The 17,552-nt window shown below is 38.9% G+C and overlaps 3 protein-coding genes across 3 annotated transcripts; all 3 read right to left on the bottom strand.

Annotated features, from left to right (window-relative positions):
* Window positions 1-8,897: 8,897 nt before the first annotated feature.
* On the bottom strand, window positions 8,898-9,251 carry LOC136063349 (uncharacterized). The gene has a single exon (XM_065763590.1). It carries the CDS (start codon window positions 9,249-9,251, stop codon window positions 8,898-8,900), a length of 354 nt encoding a protein of 117 aa, XP_065619662.1.
* A 500-nt stretch (window positions 9,252-9,751) lies between these two features.
* On the bottom strand, window positions 9,752-10,201 carry LOC136063350 (uncharacterized). The gene has a single exon (XM_065763591.1). The coding sequence runs from the start codon at window positions 10,199-10,201 to the stop codon at window positions 9,752-9,754; it is 450 nt and encodes a 149-aa protein (XP_065619663.1).
* Window positions 10,202-13,156: 2,955 nt separating this feature from the next.
* Window positions 13,157-16,563, bottom strand: LOC111994192 (ABC transporter I family member 10). Its single transcript, XM_024026063.2, has 6 exons — window positions 16,383-16,563; window positions 16,062-16,233; window positions 15,857-15,943; window positions 14,202-14,327; window positions 13,993-14,115; window positions 13,157-13,614 (listed from the first exon to the last, which is right to left on the bottom strand). Exons 1-6 carry the CDS (start codon window positions 16,451-16,453, stop codon window positions 13,405-13,407), a joined length of 789 nt encoding a protein of 262 aa, XP_023881831.1. The 5' UTR covers window positions 16,454-16,563; the 3' UTR covers window positions 13,157-13,404.
* Window positions 16,564-17,552: the final 989 nt, after the last annotated feature.

Raw genomic sequence — 17,552 nt, forward strand, 5'->3', positions numbered from 1 at the left:
TTATAATCCCAATCTAAATGTCAATCAGTATTTGGAAGCATTCATAGATTGTGCAATGCCATTCAAGTTATATAAGCTTCCGAAAAGTCATTGGAAATTTCCTCATGAAAAAAAAAAAAAAAAAAAAAGTGATTGGAAAGTAAAAGTTGGCACAATTTATGTATATGGTCTGTGCTTGTTATACACACTGTTTTATTCACAATAATGTATTTCGTGACTCAAAACGTGAAGCTATGTAACGTATAACATGATTTTTTCTTTTATATATAGACACACACATGTAGAGATTTCAAAGTTTTGATTCCCAAGATAAAACAACTAATATCAACTAGAACTTACTAGGAGACAATACTTACGGAAAATTCATCTTACATTCTAATTAAAATTCTCTTCTTTGAAAAAAAAAAAAAAAGTAAAAGTAAAAGAGTAATCCACTAAGGACAAAGTTTAATAAAATTAACATTATTACATATTTTAAAAATCTAAAAGTTGAATAACATGTTCTTTACTCTTTAATACACATCAAATTTTGTGCTAATCATATATTATTTATTATGTGATTTGTAAGGTCACGATTTTCAGCCCAAGCCCAATGAAGAATTGGGCGATGGTCTAATAAGCCCAATATAATAAATTTGTAAAGAGTGGGATAAAAAATTAGGTTTTAGTGAAGTTTAATAATGGTTAGTATAGATTTAAAAGAGGAACATGCAAGTAAGACATATAAGAATGACTGAAACTGTCACCCGAGGAGGTAGATTATGATAAAAATCAATAAAAATGATCAGCAACCCAGTTAGTAGTGCTACAGTAGTCTTTTTCTATTTTTTTCCGATCCCCCTCTCATGGAGGGTTCTTTACATTATATAGTTCTTTTCAGTCTATCTTAATCATACACTTGTTGGTCATCTAAGCCTTCACTTGAATGCATATCCCATCAGACACCTCCTTTGACCTCTTTGTGAGTTGCGGTGACCATGGAAACATTGTTCAGGGGTCTTCTCCACATAAATGCGACCAGAAAAGCAACAGCAATGCATTTAATGTGGTGGCAATAGCTTTCCCTTAGATATTTCCTAGCCTCCTTCACTCTTGCATGTCTTAAAGGTATATCTCCACCATTAGAGATTCTATGGAGATCATTCTTATAGCTGGAATTCAAACTTGAGGTGTATCAGCCGTTGCCGAGGATAGGTTACTACTTGGACCACATTTTATTTATTTCTTACTCGTTAGACTTTAAATTAGAATTTCTTTACTCTATTTGTCTCTCCTCGGACGTAATAGTGTCTTCGGATAAGGCCTAAGACCCAATATATGAATTTTTAGGCCCTTCTCCCCTACAATAGCCCGTTAAAACTCCGGTTTTTCTCTTCCCTTTCATCCGAGGAGAGAAAGAGGGGTTTTGATCTTAAAGAGACAAGTTCATTTATTTCTCCAGCTTACATGTGTGAAAGCGCCATTTTCCGCGCTTCATAACTGCTCCTAATGCTTCGTGGTCCATGAATTATCATTTATGGCTCCAGGCGGCGCTCTGTTCCCCTAGATCCAACAGTTGGGTGCAGATCGAACGGCTGGGCTTTTCTTTTGGAATTTTGAGCGGGATAATTCCCGCTTACTTTTCTCCCACTATATAAAGCCTTGAGGTGACTCATTTCTTCTTTACTTCGCAAATTTTCAGAAACTCCAAAGAAACTCAGCGCTCCAACTCACAAAACACTCTAAACTCCTTTGCCTTCACAATTCTTTATCTAAGACAATTGTAAGAGATCCTTTCCAAAGGATCGGGGTTAACACACTTACCTTTGTAAGTTTCCATTTCCCTAGACTCCTATCTTCTCCTCGACTAGTCTCCTCGGCCTTTTTAGTTCTTGTTTCTTCGTTTTGGCATTTTAGTCGCTTTTTCTAGAGTTGCATAAATGGGTAGATTCGAGAGTTTAGTGGATACCCCTGTCAAGATAGAGGCCTTTAAACAAAGATTCCATATTCCCCAGGAGGTCAGCCTGCGATATTGCTCTCTGGAGCAAATCGCTACACATAGAGAGGTGAGGGAGCTCATTATCCCCATAATAGCCTTCTTAGAAGGAGGGATGACCCTTCCCATGGGTAGGATAACTTGAGACTACCTTATTAACCATAGGTTGTGTCCCCACCAGTGCGCGCTTAACATGTTCAGGGTTTTAGGCTGCGTCGATGCTCTCAACAAGCATCTCAGGTTGGGACTCACTTGGCACAACGTGGTCCACATGTACAAGTGTCATTCCCAAGATGACGATGGGTTTTACCTTAAGTCCAGCTCCCCCATCGTCAGGCTCATTTCGTGCCTCCCTAAATCCAACAAAGGGATGAAAGATGACTACCTCATTGCTTTGGGGGTATGGCATGACGGTCTCCATTGCCTGACCCAAGAGAGAGAGCTAGGTGGGATACCTTAGAGTTAGGTTCCCTAGTAAAAGACTTAGATTTTTAATCCTGCCCATGTCTTTGATTTTATTTTCGTCTGATAATGAACCTCAGTCATCTAATTGTGTTTGATTTCCTGGTTTGTTTTTGCAAATAGAAGGCAAATCGCTCCTCGGCTCAGTCTCACCAATGTTGAGGCCTTCAATTACCTGCTTTAATCAGAATCTTTGTGAGCGAGGACCGACAGTTGCTGGCTGTACACTTGATTCTAAAGTTTGTCCTTATCTTGAAGATCTTCCAAGAGGTCGACCACGCCATCTGAGCTGGTGATCCTCGGATAAACCGTATTGACGTATCCAAATCGGACTTTTTGGCCCCACACGACCTTCCTCCTGTCATACTCCGAGGTCATTAGATTCCTCCTTAACTCGTAGTACCACTACAACAAATCCCTCTCGAAGCAATAGTTGCAGTGGAAGAGGGAGTTGCATCCTCGCGCTTGTCTTTGGACGAGGAGATAGACCAGTTTCATTTCAAAGAGGAAGAAGGAGTACAAAAGAACCCTTTGGAGCTCTTGGATTTTGGAATTGAATCTGACAAGCTCTCTTCTACTCGCCCTTCAAAGCCAATCGTTACTCCGATTGATTCAAGCCCTGAGGGAAAGGAAAAGATGGAGCAACAAAAGAAAAGGTCCAGCTTGAGGGGTTTAATGGCCAATAGGAACAAGGGGGCAACTTTGGCAGAACCCCCTAAGGTCCTAATTCCTGCCAAGCTTCCTTCTCCTCCTCCTGCCAACCTCGGATCACGCGTTGATCCTAATCCGAAGAAGAAACGGCCAGTGCAGGAGTTGGAAGAGGGGGAAGTGCTTCCTCAAAGGGTCACCAAACAGCAGAAAACCAAGGACCTTAAAGACAATAGGTCCAAATCCGTCGACAGTAGGGACGATGTTGAGGTGCGCCGCCAACAGCGCACGTGGGCCCCTGTGATAGAGATGGACGTGGCTCCTATCCCTTATGACTCTACCATAAAGGAATCCAGTAGGGGGCACGCCACCTACTTGGCCCAGGCCTTAGAGTAGCCTCTCCTTCTCCCCAGGGACATGGATGCCCTCAAGCGAACAAGGCAGCCAGATTTGTTCATGTCTCTGAAGAAGGACCTCGTTGTGGTAAGCAAGCTTCTAATAATGCTTTAATTCTCAAATATATACTCTTTTTTTTTTACATAGGTTTCCTAATCGTTTTACTTATTTCATGTAGGTCACCTAGCAGGACTATGTCGCCGAAGAGTGGGTACGAAGCGCCCATCACAAACTTGAAATTGAGTCCCACTTTCGGCACAAGGTCGAGAAGGCGCTTGGGCCCGAGAAGGAGGAAAAGGCCTAATTGTTCGAGAAGCTGAAGACCTCAGAACATGAGCGTTCTAACGCCTTGGCGAGGCTGAAGAATGCTCAAACTCAAGCCGAGGACCAACAGAAGCAGCTGTACATGATAGAGATCAACTTGGAAACCCAAAAGCAGCTAGTCTCGGACCTCAGGGCCGAGCTACAAAGGGTCAGGGATACAGCAAAGGAGGCAGACTAAGTGGCCAAGGAAAATACTAAAGCTACAGTGGTCACGGCTTATAAGCGGGGGGTGGAAGAGACAGAAAAAAGGCTAGCTAAGGACGTGGCCGAAGTTTGCAGGGACTACTGCACTATTTCTTGGACAGAGGCACTAAATAGTGCGGGAGTCCTTGCTGACTCCGACCTAAGAAAAGTTGAGAACATATATTTCCCTGAGCATATTCAAGAAGTTCCAGCCGATCTCCCTCCTACTACTGCTCTCCCTCTTACACTCCTTAAGTAGGCCCTTAATGCTCAAGCCCTTACCGTGGGTACTGAGGCGCCCTTGGTGGAGGTTGGAAAGGGCAAGAAGGTCCCAACCTCAGTTGAAGATGCCCCTTCTGAGGACAACATTCCCATCAGGGACATGGTCTCACAAGTTAAGGCGGTAGAGTCCAAGCTGATGCTAGAGATGCCAAGCTCAAAGCCATCGAGTCCAAGAAGCAGTAGCTGTAGCATTCTATTTATTATTATTATTATTATTATTATTTTGCTATGTCTTTTCTTTTGCTTGTCATCACCATTTTTGCTGTGGGCTCCACTATTGTATGTAATGACAATACTTTTGATTAATGAATGAAATTATCTTTCTATTTCTTGTATTTTTATTACATATACTATCAAGTTTACTGCCATTATAGATAATCTTGAATTGTTGTTACTTTAGCTTGAACAAAGTCAATAACAACACCTTACCAATGATGCAAGTAATTTAACTCAGTACTAACAAAAGTTGGTTTGTATGATAGTTAGTAGTAAACTTAGTAAATAATGGAAGAGAAAGGTGCTTTTACACTTTTCAATACTTAAGCAAATAATTAAGGATCTTGCCTTACTCGAAGGTGTCAATTTAAGGACTTGGTTAGGGCTTTAGACATATTTTGGTACTTAGTAACTTTACATGAATTGGGCTCTGTCTAACATTTACAAAGAATGCCACTGAGTGTTAATTTCTCCCAAGCATGTGGTTCGAGAGACCTAACATGACTTAGGATCTGCTTAAACTCTTATAAAGAATGTTAGTGTATTAATTTCCCCAAAGCATCTGGTCCGAGGAGGGCATGACTGGGTTTAAGTTTAAACACTTATATAAATTGTAATGAAGTGTTAACCAACTCATATCATCTGATCTGAGGACTTTAGGCATGACTGAGTTTAAGTTTAAACACTTATATAAGTTATAATGGAGTATTAACCAACTCATATCATCTGGTCCGAGAACTTCAGGCATGACTAAGTTTAAGTTTAAACACTTATATAAGTTGTAATGGAGTGTTATCCAACTCATATCATCTGGTCTGAGGGTTTCAGGCATAACTGAGTTTAAGTTTAAACACTTATATAAGTTGTAATAATAGAAAATACAAAACCTATATGTAACAGATAAACATATTGATCGAGGAAAAACTCGTTAATAATAATACATTTTAAGGTTATTTACATTCCATGGGCGTGGTATTACATGATCATCTATATCTTCTAGGAAATATGCCCTGATACCAGCCTCTGAGGTAATATGGTATGGTCCTTCCTAATTGGGTCCTAATTTTCCTCATACTGGGTTCTTTGCAGCGCCTATAACATTCCTTAATACTAGATCACCAGGCGTTAATGGTCTCAGCTTCACATTGGCATCATAACCCTGTTTGAGCTTATATTGGTAATATGCTAATTGGACCATTGCATTTTCCATTCTCTCTTCAATCAGGTCCAAATTCTTCTCTAGCTGCTCATTATTATTACTTGGACTGAATGAACTAGTTCTTAACGTTGGGAAACTAGTCTCCAAAGGGATAATAGTCTCAGCCCCATAAGTCATTGAAAATGAGGTCTTCCCAATGGATCTACGAGGCATTGTCCTATACGTCTAGAGAACATGTGGCAGTTCTTCCACCCATCTGCCCTTCGCATCATCTAGCCTTTTCTTTAATCCATTTACTATGACATTGTTAACAGCCTCTGCTTGTCTATTACCTTAGGGATAAGAAGGAGTAGAATATTTATTCGTGATTCCCAATTCACAACACTAACTTCTGAACGCTTTGCTATCAAACTGAAGGCCATTATCTAAGATGAGGGTATGAGGAATCCCAAACCGAGTGACAATGTTTCTCTAGACAAATTTGTTAGCATCCACATCTCTGATGTTTGCTAAGTGTTCAACTTCGACCCATTTGGTGAAATAGTCTGTGCTGACCAGTAGGTGTCTCTTGTTTCCAGCTGCTTTGGGGAATGGACCAATAATGTCTAAGCCCCATTGAGTGAATGGCCAAGGGCTGGATAGTGAATTAAGGATTTCCCCCGATTGGTGTATGTTTTGTGCGAACCATTGGCACTGATCACATTTTTTCACATATTTCTGGGCCTCCCCTTGCATATTTGGCCACCAATAGCCTTGGATGATGGCTCTCTGTGTTAAGGATTTACCTCTAGTATGGCTTCCATAAATCCCTTCATGTAGCTCCTCGAGGAGTAATTTAGTTGTTTCAGGATGTATGCATAACATATATGGTCCTGAAAAGGAACGTTTATATAATTTCTGGTTTTCGGACAGCCAGAACCGAGTAGCTTTTCTCCGTACTTTGTCAGCTTCTGACTTTTCTTCAGGTAGGGTATCTTCCTTCAAGAATAGAATTATAAGGTCCATCCAACTAGGCCCTGCTTTGATCTGATGGACTCGGACTGTCTCTCTTCTTATCTTTGCGAGTTTGTACAAGTCCTCTATGAGGATAACTCGAAGCAGATTCTGCGTCGAGGAGGTCGCAAATGTGGCTAGGGAATCAGCATGTGTGTTTCCGCTTTTAGGGATGTGCAACAAGTTAAAATATTCAAACTCTGATTGCAGGTGTCTAACTTGACTCAAGTACTTTTGCATTCTTTCATCTTTCGCTTCGAATTTTCCTTTTACTTGTCTGATGACTAACCTTGAGTCCGAGAACGTCTCCATTTCCTTTCTGCCCATTTTTTGAACCATGGTCATTCCCATCAGTAGAGCTTCATATTCGGTCTCATTATTTGTAGTCGAAAAATCCAGCCTCAATGACTTTTCAATGGTAATTTTCTTAGGGGATACCAATACTAACCCCACTCCAGAGCCCTTATGATTTGCTGCACCATCTACGTAAACTTCCTACGATAAGAGACCTCGTTGGGAAATCATGCCAACCAATTTTTTATCCATGATCTGTGTCGTCGCTATTTCCTCAAAATATGGTTCAGTAAACTCGGCCACAAGATCCGGAAGGACTTGGCCCTTGATGGAGGTGTGTGGCATGTATTTGATGTCAAAAGCTCTTAAAATCGTGCCCCATTTTGCAATCCTTCTAGTGTAATCAACACTTCATAATATGGCTTTAAATGGAAGCTGGGTGAGGATGACGACTGTATGTGTTGGAAATAATGGGGCAATTTTCATGTGCCATGTACTATCGCTAAGATGACTTTCTCCAGTGGAAGATAATGAACCTCGGCATGCAGTGACTTGCTCATAGAATAAACTGGTTGTTGTACACCACAATCAACTTGTATCAATATCAAACTTATAACATAAGGGGCCATAGCGATGTAGGCAAACAGGACTTCATCTAATTCAGGAGTAGACATGATAAGTGGCCGAGTGAGATATTCTTTAAATTGATGGAAAGCTAAGGCACATTCTACAGTCCATTAAAACCTTTTCCACTTGTTGATCAACAAGAAGAAAGGTCTGCATTTATCTGCTGACCGAGAGATAAATCGATTCAAAGCAGCGGCCATTTCGGTCAATTTCTGAACCTCTTTAGGATTTCGAGGTAGTTTCAAACTGCTAATAGCCTTTATCTGGTTGGGGTTGACCTCAATCCCCCTGTGTGTTACCATATAGCCCAAGAATTTGCCTGATCCCACGCCGAACGAGCACTTGGAAGCGTTTAGACGCAACTTATATTTTCTAAGAACTTCAAAGATGTTTCCAAGGTCTCCTACATGTTCAGAGACCACTTTGCTTTTCACTACCATGTCATCGATGTAAAGTTCAATATTCTTACCTAACTGAGGCTCAAACATCCTTGTCATCATTCTTTGTAGGTAGATCCCACATTTTTCAAACCAAATGGCATCACCTTGTAGTGGTAGTTTCCAATGAGGGTGACAAAAATAGTCTTCTCCTGATCATCCAAGGCTAATGGTATTTAGTGATACCCTTAAAAGGCATTCAGGAAGCTTATCCGAGGATGGCCTACAGTTGCTTCCATTAACTGATCTATTTTAGGCATAGGGAATGGATCTTTCGGGCAAGCCTTATTCAGGTCTGTGAAATCTACGCACACTCGCCACTTCCTACTCTTCTTTTTCACCACCACAGTATTAGTTAACGATTTAGAATAAAAAACTTCCTTAATAGCTCCAGGCTGCTTGAGTTTTGTTACTTCTTCTCGTACCGCATCAAAGTGTTCCTTAAATGGGCGCCGAGGAGACTGTTTCTTAGGGGTGACCAATGAGTTGATGTTCAAATGGTGACAAATGAATTCTAGATCCACCCCTGGGGCTTCGTAAGTATTCCAGGCAAACACATCAACATTTCTCTTAAGAAATTCTAGTAACACCTCTCTCTCTTGAATGGGTAATTGAGACCCAATTTGAAAGAACTTCTTAGGATCGTCGCCAATAACAATTTTTTCTAAATCTTCGCATTTCACCTTTTCGGCTGAATCATCGATGGGCAACGCTGGAGATTTTAATTGCTATAAATCCTCTCCAGCAAAGGCCGAGGACTCGGCCTCAGGTTATGTTAGATGACGGCCACTAAGCACTGTCTGGTCATAGATTGATCTCCCAAAACCTCCTTAACTTGGCATTCGGATGGATATTTAACTTTTTGGTGTAGAGTAAAAGAGACAGCCCCTAGTGTATGAAGCTAGGGTTTGGCTACAATTGCAGTGTAAGGTGAGTATGCATCCTCAACAATGAAATCAACCTCTACTACTTTTGAACCAGTTTGCACAGGTAGTCGGATTTGGCACTTTGGGATGACGACCTTCCCATCGAAACTCACCATGGGAGAGCTGTAGGGCGTTAATTCCTCAGGCTTTAAATTTAGCCCCTTGTATAAATCAGGATACATTATCTTAGCCCCACTGCCTTGGTCCACCATCACCCTCTTCACATCATATCCCCCAATCCTGAGGGTAAGCACTAGGGCATCATCGTGGGACTGTATGGTTCCGATTTTATTCTCATCCGAAAAGCTTAAAACAGGTTGAATTTCCATTCTACTTCTCTTCATATCTTGGTTACCATCCTCAGTGGATAGCCGAGCCACGGACGTTACCCTAGATGAATAGGATCCAGTTCTCCTTGGTGCAACGAAGATAACATTTATTGTTCTCGAGAGGGTTTGGAAGAGTCATCTCTACGAGATTCTGAACTTACCTGGCCACTCGGACCAATGGAATGGTGTAAAAGTTGTTTTAATTTACCTTCATGAACAAGCTGGTCTAGGTGATCCCATAGACTCTTATAATCCTCTATGGTGTGTCCATGATCTTAATGGTATTGGCAATATAGGTTGTGATTGCACCTTTCAGGGTTTCCCACCATTTTACTTGGCCGTTTAAAGAATGGCTCATTCTTGATCTTCTCCAGAACTTGACGTACCGGCTCTTGGAACACGGCGTTGACTGCTTGAAGGTTTGCTAATTCTGATTGCCCAGCAAAATCCCTATGTAGTTTGTTACTGTTGTACCGATCCGACCTAAAATCCCTCCTCTCCTAAGGGATAACCTTATCCTTCCCTTTCCCTTGCTGCTGATCTTCTTCAACTCTTTTATACTTATCAATTTGATTCATGAACTGACGCACATTAGTAACGGGCTTACCAATCAAGGATTTTCTTAAACCATGCTCGGCTGGAAGGCCGAGCTTAAAAGTATTGATGGCCATGTCGTCGAAATCACCTTCAATCTTATTGAACATTTCCCAATATCTGTTAGAGTATGTTTTAAGATTCTCCCCTTCTTGCATACTCAAGGATAGGAGGGAAGCCAATGACCGAGGAACTCTCTTGCAAGTCATGAACCGGGAGCCAAATGCTTGAGTGAGCTCATGAAAGGAGTTTATAGACTCTGCCTTTAGGCCGTCAAACCATCTCATCGCGATAGGTCCAAGACTAGATGGAAAGACTTTGCACATCAATGCCTCGTCCTTAGAATGGACAGCCATTTTTTGGTTGAAATGGTTCACATGCTCAACAAGATCTGTTCGTCCGTCGTAAATGGTGAATGTTGGCTGATGAAAACGTTGGGGAATTCTTGCTCCCTCAATCTTATGCATGAAGGGAGACTTGGAGATTTGGTTTAAGGCTCTGCTTATAGCATCGTTTCCTACGCCCCTACGTGGTGAGCTTCTAAACCACCGCTTGTTATGGTGTTCCTTTTCATAGGAGAAGGATTCACTAGGTGGAGTTTGAGACCTCCGCCTGTAACTAGTGTCTCTTCCGTCATTAGAAGAAATATCACTGTCAGGGGAAGCTCGCCTCCTTTTTGCATGGCGTAATTCCCTTTTCAACTAGTCAATCTCCAGCTACATGCCCCCGTTGCTCTTCGCATGGGAGATATGGCTTCCACCTCGAGGCTGACTCCTTTCAGTGTGTGTGGTGTACACTTCCTTCACGGTCATCTCTCCGTTCGAGGTTGAGGAAAGGATCATCATGTTGGGATTCCCTCGACTTTGCTTGTTGTGGACCTGGTTCTACCATAGTTGATTGTCGCCTTCACTATAACACAAACTACTCCTCACAGACGGCGCTAATTGTAGGGTCACGATTTTCGGCCCAAGCCCAAAGAAGAATTGGGCGATGGTCTAATGAGCCTAATACAATAAATTTGTAGAAAGTGGGATGAAGAACTAGACTTTAATGAAGTTTAATAATGGTTAGTATGGATTAAAAGAGGAACATGCAAGTAAGACATATAAGAATGACTGAAACTATCATCTGAGGAGGCAGATTATGATATAAATCAATAAAAATGATCAGCAACCCAATTAGTAGTGCTACAGTAGTCTTTTTCTATTTTTTTCCTATCCCCCTCTCATGGAAGGTTCTTTACATTATATAGTTTAGTCCATCTTGATTATACACTTGTTGGTCATCTAAGCCTTTACTTGAGTGCATGTCCCATCAAACACCTCCTCTGGCCCCTTTGTGAGTTGCGATGACCAAGGAAACACTGTTCAGGGGTCTTCTCCACATAAATGTGGCCAGAAAAGTAGCTGTAATTCATTTAATGCGGTGACAGCAACTTTCCCTTAGATATTTCCTAGCCTCCTTCACTCTTGCGTGTCTCAGAGGTATATCTCCACCACTAGAGATTCTATGGAGATCATTCTTACAGTTGGAATTCAAACTTGAGGCTTATCAACCGTTGCCGATGATAGGTTACTACTCGGACCACCCTTTATTTATTTCTTACTCGTCAGACTTTAAATTAGAATTTCTCTACTCTATTTGTCTCTCCTCGGACATAATAGTGCCTTCGGATAAGGTCCAAGGCCCAATATATGAATTTTTGGGCCCTTCTCCCCCACATGATCTATAAGCTTATATTTTATGCATAATTTTAAACTACAAAAATATACAATTTAAACAATTTATTGATAACATAACTATTGATTTTTAGTTTTCTATAAATTTTGCAAGCATGGAGGATATAAGTTGAAAATGTAATCTAATGGTAGATTTGTCAAAATTCACTTCCAATAAAAAGATATAAAGTAAAATTGTAATTATAAACTACAACTAATTTTGTAGCTAAACTTTGTCCATCCACTAATATGGTTTAAGTTTTTCAAGTGGAGTCACATGTTGCGTTTAAATCTTCTATGATCCTGTGGTCTATTTTTCATGGTCTGAAATAAAATAGTTTATCATCTTTAATCAACAGCCAACTTTGCAATCACCTAAAATAAATTCCTGTAATCGGAAACTCAAACCCGAAAGAATATTAAGTAGTATTAGTATCTCTTAAATTTTTATTTTACATTTAGACTACTAGAAATTTTATCAAATTTTGCAGATATTTTGCTTAAAATTTTGGCTGAATTTTATTGTTGCCAATAAAAAGAAATTTTCATTTTGTAAATGACCTAAATATTCTAGAATTGGAGGTAAATTAAGCGCCCATGAAATAACTCAAATAACTCACATAGAGCTTGTCAGAATTTCAAGATCTTGAAATTCCACCTTTCTGGCATGTGCTTGGATCTGAATCACCATACTCTTTGAAAGTACAATTAATAAACGTAAAATGGTCAGGTTCAAGGTTGTAGTCATATAAGCACAAGTTATTCTTCCTAATTGATTGGTCTTGCAAAGTCGGTGCTTTTGAAAACAATCTTCAGCTAGGGAGTATGTATGTGACAGTGACACTTCCAGGAAGCCAGAACCAAATTAAGAGTAACTTGGCCAGAATCCACTAAATGTAGAGGCATGAAAATGTGGACTAATTTGGCAAGTCTCTACATTTGGTTGCTCACCAAACAAATTTTTAGTTAGTCTTCAACTAAAATATCAGAAACGCAGTCCAACATTGACTAACTAAAAAAACGTGTAGTGTAGTGGATGGTACAAAATATCAATTTCAATACAATACTACAGGAGGTTGTGGTGGGTTAGATGTGTGACTATTCAATATAAAAATATTCTCTTTGGTTTTAGATACTTTTTGGTTATCTTATCTGTTTCCCAATTCATTATGTCCAACATCTCTAGTAATAGTTTATTGAAACAAGAGAAATCTTTAGTTGTTTATAAAAACAAGAGAGGAAAGGAATCAAGAGATGGTCCTGAAAGTTCATTCAAAAGCTGGCTCATAAATGCCTCTGGATTGTTTATCTTTTAAATGCATACAGGAAGAAGCTGTGATTGGTCATTGGATCCTACAAGAGGCTACTCGAACTGGATCTACCAAACTATATTTGTTGAATAATACTGCAGGGATTGGTGGTAATGTCAACTGAAAATCTAAACCAGAAATCTGAGGAGAACAAGTGACACCTACCAGTTTTCTTTAGACCACAAAGGTTTGAATGTTTGATTGGAATTTGTTTTCCACATCAGGTTGTCCTCAAAGCAAATCACCTCTCCACCACCCCCCCAATTTTAAGCATTACTTGCAATTATCCAAAAGATTATCTAAATATATTTTTCAATTTCAATAAACATGTATGTAATATAAAATAAATGGCCAGTGTAGGCAGTTTTGAATGCACTGAAGACCTGCTTTTCCAAACTTCCAAGCCAATGAGCATCACCATTTGGCCCATTATTTTACAAAGATATATCAAAGGGAAGCAAGAACAAGCTTGCCATTGCAGAATAAATGGGTCAGATTCGCTAGCTCTAACAAACAGAAGGCAGATTTTGTTCAAGAATTGATTTGTTTGATGTAAGCAGATTGCCTAACTCTAATAAAATCCAGTATACTTGCTGCATCACCTTGCATGACAACTTCCCCATTTTCCATGTAAACAGCACCATCGGCATACTCGAGTTCTTCCAAACGATGGGTCACCCACAATGCTGTAACTTCTTCAGAACTATCCAAAGAATTTCTTACTGCTTTAATCACCCCAATCTGATTTAGAAAGTGGGGGAAAAAGAAGAAGAAGAAAAGAAACCATCTTCAGAAAATCCTAATCATACAAGGAATTGAACATCTTCCAAAGATAGTAAAACGATTCATAATCATATTACAACGCAAGAGGATAATGCTATCTCAACATGGATAATGCCCTTCTAGGAAGGGTTCATATATGCTACAAATAAAAAGTAAACAACTACTGGGCACTAATGGGAAAAAAGGTAATTCATAATGTTAAAATAGGTGATTGTTAAATGAATCCTGTTGTCAAATCTTTTTATTTGAATGCATAGAACATTCCATAGATGTGTCTATAATGCGACAGCACAAAGGATTAAAAATATTCCATCTCGTTTCTAAAAAATAAAATACCTGATCATTTTCATCTAAAAATGTTGTGAGCTCATCCAATAACAGCACTTTGCAAGCTTCAGCTAAAGCACCAGCAATTGCAACCCTCTGCTTCTGACCACCACTGAGCGTTTGAACAGACCTCTAAAAATGCAACAAAAGCCCAATTAGATGTCAAACTTCTAGCAAATACTTCAACTAACCAAAAGATATTGATGCACAAAAATTACCTGCAGGTAGTCAGACATGCCAACAGCATCCAAAGCTTTAGACACCCTGGATCTAACCTCACCACAGGTCAAATTGAACTTTCCAAGACCAAATGCCACATCAGCTTCTACTGTAGGCATCACTACCTGCAACAAAAGAGGAATGCCATCATAGGCACTTTCTGGCAGTTCTTTTGAGCATTTTTCTAGCCACAATTATTAAGCAAACTGTTTTGGTTTCACCTAATCATCCATGTTTTGAATTGTAATGGTCTCAATTCAAATGTTCTAGAGATCAATAACAAAACATCATGTTAGGATGCAAACAATTTCATCTGGAAAGGAAATTACAGATGTTAATGTCACATTCAATAAGAGCATACAGGCATGAGTAAGAAAAACCTCAAGATAATATTTTAATTTTTCTTTTTTCATTTTGTATGGTAAGGGTATGATTTGACTATGAAGCACTGGCACCGATATGGAAAAGGATATAATACAAATACTATAAAATCCAGAAAACCTTAACTAATAAATAGATACATTTAAATAAATTTTAAAAGATATATAACAAACACTAAAGGCACGAAATATGTATAAACAATAAAACTAATTTAGAAGTGGTCAGTACCAACAAAACAAATGATTCATGCTTGATTCATAGATGTTCAACTATTGGTTAAATAATTAAATTCGCCATTTCGAAACAGGTTTAGCTTTTCGGACAATTGGTAATTTATTATGGTCTCATATTTTACATTTAAACCTCCTTTTTACTTAAGAAAAATTAATTATCCTCAAAAGTATCGATGCCATATCCATGATTTAAATTAATTTTTTAACATGAGTATCCCAATATGCATTGCTGCCCCACCAACACCTAGCTAGAGCTCACTGGTATCCCATACATCTAATGTGAGTGAATGAGTTCACGGATGAACACTAGACATGTCAATGAAGTTGACATACTAGCATCTTTTATGTGCTTTTATAAAAATCCTTCTGCTGGTATAGGAAAGGGGTGAACATCTGACATTATTTTTCTTGAATTCTTTAGTCGAATGCTGACTCTAGAACTAGCCTGTAATTTCACCTTTTCCAACAAAAAGGTCCTAGGAAGCCAATCGAAGAAAGCAGCTCATTCCACAACTTAGTTAAATCAACCCTTACACCCGTTTCAATTATCAACCTCCATATGAAAAGAGTAAAAGGACATTCAACCACAGAATAGGACTAAACTAACCTACTATGTCTTTTGCTTGGTAAGTTATAGATGCATCCGCTGGGTCTTTGAATCCACAATCCCATCCTTCACCTTACTCTTATAAAGAAAATGTTCCATTTGAGCTAGAGCTCGTTAAGAGAATAGCATTTACGAATCACAGCTACCTCCAACCTTGACTAGGGAACTAATTCAAACTCCAAAACTCTATTCACATCTATGATTACACTAAAAAAAGGGGAAATTTTAAAGCTAGGCTTGGAATCTAGGCAAAGAGTCCTATTACATTACACAGTATATATGAAGTTCACTCTTCATTAATAACACGGAAGAGGCTGAAAACCATAAAGTTTGACATGTCAAATCCTATACTTGCAACCAAACGTGAAAAATACTCGAACTGCAATATTACAAACATAAACATTACAACATGAAAAATGGATAAAGAACACACCTGGTGGTCTGGATTTTGGAAAACAAAACTCTTTGGCCGCTTCACGTACACAGTTCCATTCGTGGGACTCAAAACACCAGCCAAGATCTACATAGTTCTTGACATTGTTTGATAAACATAAGCAATCTAACAAATCCAAAATACACTAAAAGCAAAACAACCCAGTAGAGAAAAAGCAGTTTTGGTATGGTAAATTTTGGTGTACCTTCAAGAGGGTAGATTTTCCACAACCGTTGGGTCCAAGAAGCATCCAGAACTGTCCAGAAGGAATTCGAAGCGAACAGTCCCGAAGAATCGGCACGACTTTTCCCTGCCTCGTCGTGATCGAGAAATTCACATTCCGTCCGTCAATGGCAATGTTGTCGGTGACATTAGTCCTGTAAATGCAGAAAGCAATATACCCATATGAGAATCAGAACAGAAGGAGGCAGAAGAAACCTCAAAATTGACTGCACGCTTTGTGTTTGACGAATTGCCCAACTGAAAACAAGTGCTCAATGAGAGAGAGAAAGAAAGAGAGTGAGACCTGGTGGAAGAGGTGGAGTGAGGAGGCGGGAAAAGAGCAGCAGAGGCGCGGAAGAGAGTAGAGTGATTCATGGCATTTAACTAACCAACCAACTAAACTAACCATATGAGTTTGTTTTGTTGATTTATATGAGTTGTTAGTTGTTACCGTTATGCAAAGGCATAATTGGGTTTACGTAAGAACACTTTTTGTCTTTATATTTTAGGGCATTATTTTTATTTGGGTCTAATGTGCACTTATTATTCATTTATTTTTAGAAATATTTTATAAAAAGGCTGCCAAAAAAATTGGTAACTTTTTTATTTTTTCATAAAAAGTTTTAAAAAATAGTTTACTATTGTATGCCCTAAGAGCACACATTAGTAAAATTCTTTTTATTTTGGTTTTTATATTTTGAGATTATTCAACAAATTTTCATTCTAATGTTTGTCCTCATCTCAATGATGAAAAATGCTAACATGATTGACAAAATGTTTACCTAACACTTGATTAATAAAATAATAAAAAATATTATGTCGACATTTTATTTGGTATAGTAAATCCACCTTAGGGAAAAAGAATAAATGAGTAGTTGATTGGGCTCATTTCTCTCACATTCTTGGATGGTAACTTAAAGACTTTTGCTTTCACCAAAACATTTAAACGTTTTCTCTTAAATATATAAATATATATATATATATATATGTATGTATATTTTACAATATTCTCTTGTTTAATTAATAATTCGAAAAATTATATTTTACTACCCTAAACTATAAAATCTTTGAATGAATATTTTGCACCATAAACTATGACTTTTGTTACACTTTGTATCCCGATGTCAAGTTTGCTATTATGTTGGATGGAAAGCTCAATCACATGACTCACATGTAACTTTTGCTTAAGTGGCACCAAGTCAAAAGTCCTAAAAGCCCATATTCCAAGTCAAAGTTCCAAACATCCTTACGTCCATAAACCCTCAGTCTCAGTCCATCACTCTTACTTGCGATTTGGTATTTTTGGTTTCTCGCATGCACTGATCCACACAGATTGGCAAAGATGAAGGGTGGTGAAAGATGTTCACTGGGTCACGGGTGGTAGTGGGCGATGGTGGCTAGTTCCGATTTGGGTTTTGTTAGGTCAGGATTTATAATTGGTTTAGGTTTTAACTATGCCTCACGATTCAAAATT

This window comes from Quercus suber, unplaced genomic scaffold (genome assembly GCF_002906115.3).
Source record: "Quercus suber isolate HL8 unplaced genomic scaffold, Cork oak 2.0 scaffold_515, whole genome shotgun sequence".
In the NCBI taxonomy this organism is placed as follows: Eukaryota; Viridiplantae; Streptophyta; class Magnoliopsida; order Fagales; family Fagaceae; genus Quercus; species Quercus suber.

Excerpts from the sequence above, each read along its gene's own strand:
- LOC136063349 (XM_065763590.1), bottom strand. The coding sequence starts at position 9,251 with ATGGAAATTCAACCTGTTTTAAGCTTTTCGGATGAGAATAAAATCGGA.
- LOC136063350 (XM_065763591.1), bottom strand. The coding sequence starts at position 10,201 with ATGGCTGTCCATTCTAAGGACGAGGCATTGATGTGCAAAGTCTTTCCA.
- LOC111994192 (XM_024026063.2), bottom strand. The coding sequence starts at position 16,453 with ATGAATCACTCTACTCTCTTCCGCGCCTCTGCTGCTCTTTTCCCGCCT. Across the intron at positions 14,328-15,856 it reads TCCAAAATCCAGACCACCAG|GTAGTGATGCCTACAGTAGA; the intron begins GTGTGTTCTTTA and ends CTTTTGTTGCAG. Across the intron at positions 13,615-13,992 it reads TTTTAGATGAAAATGATCAG|ATTGGGGTGATTAAAGCAGT; the intron begins GTATTTTATTTT and ends TTTCTAAATCAG.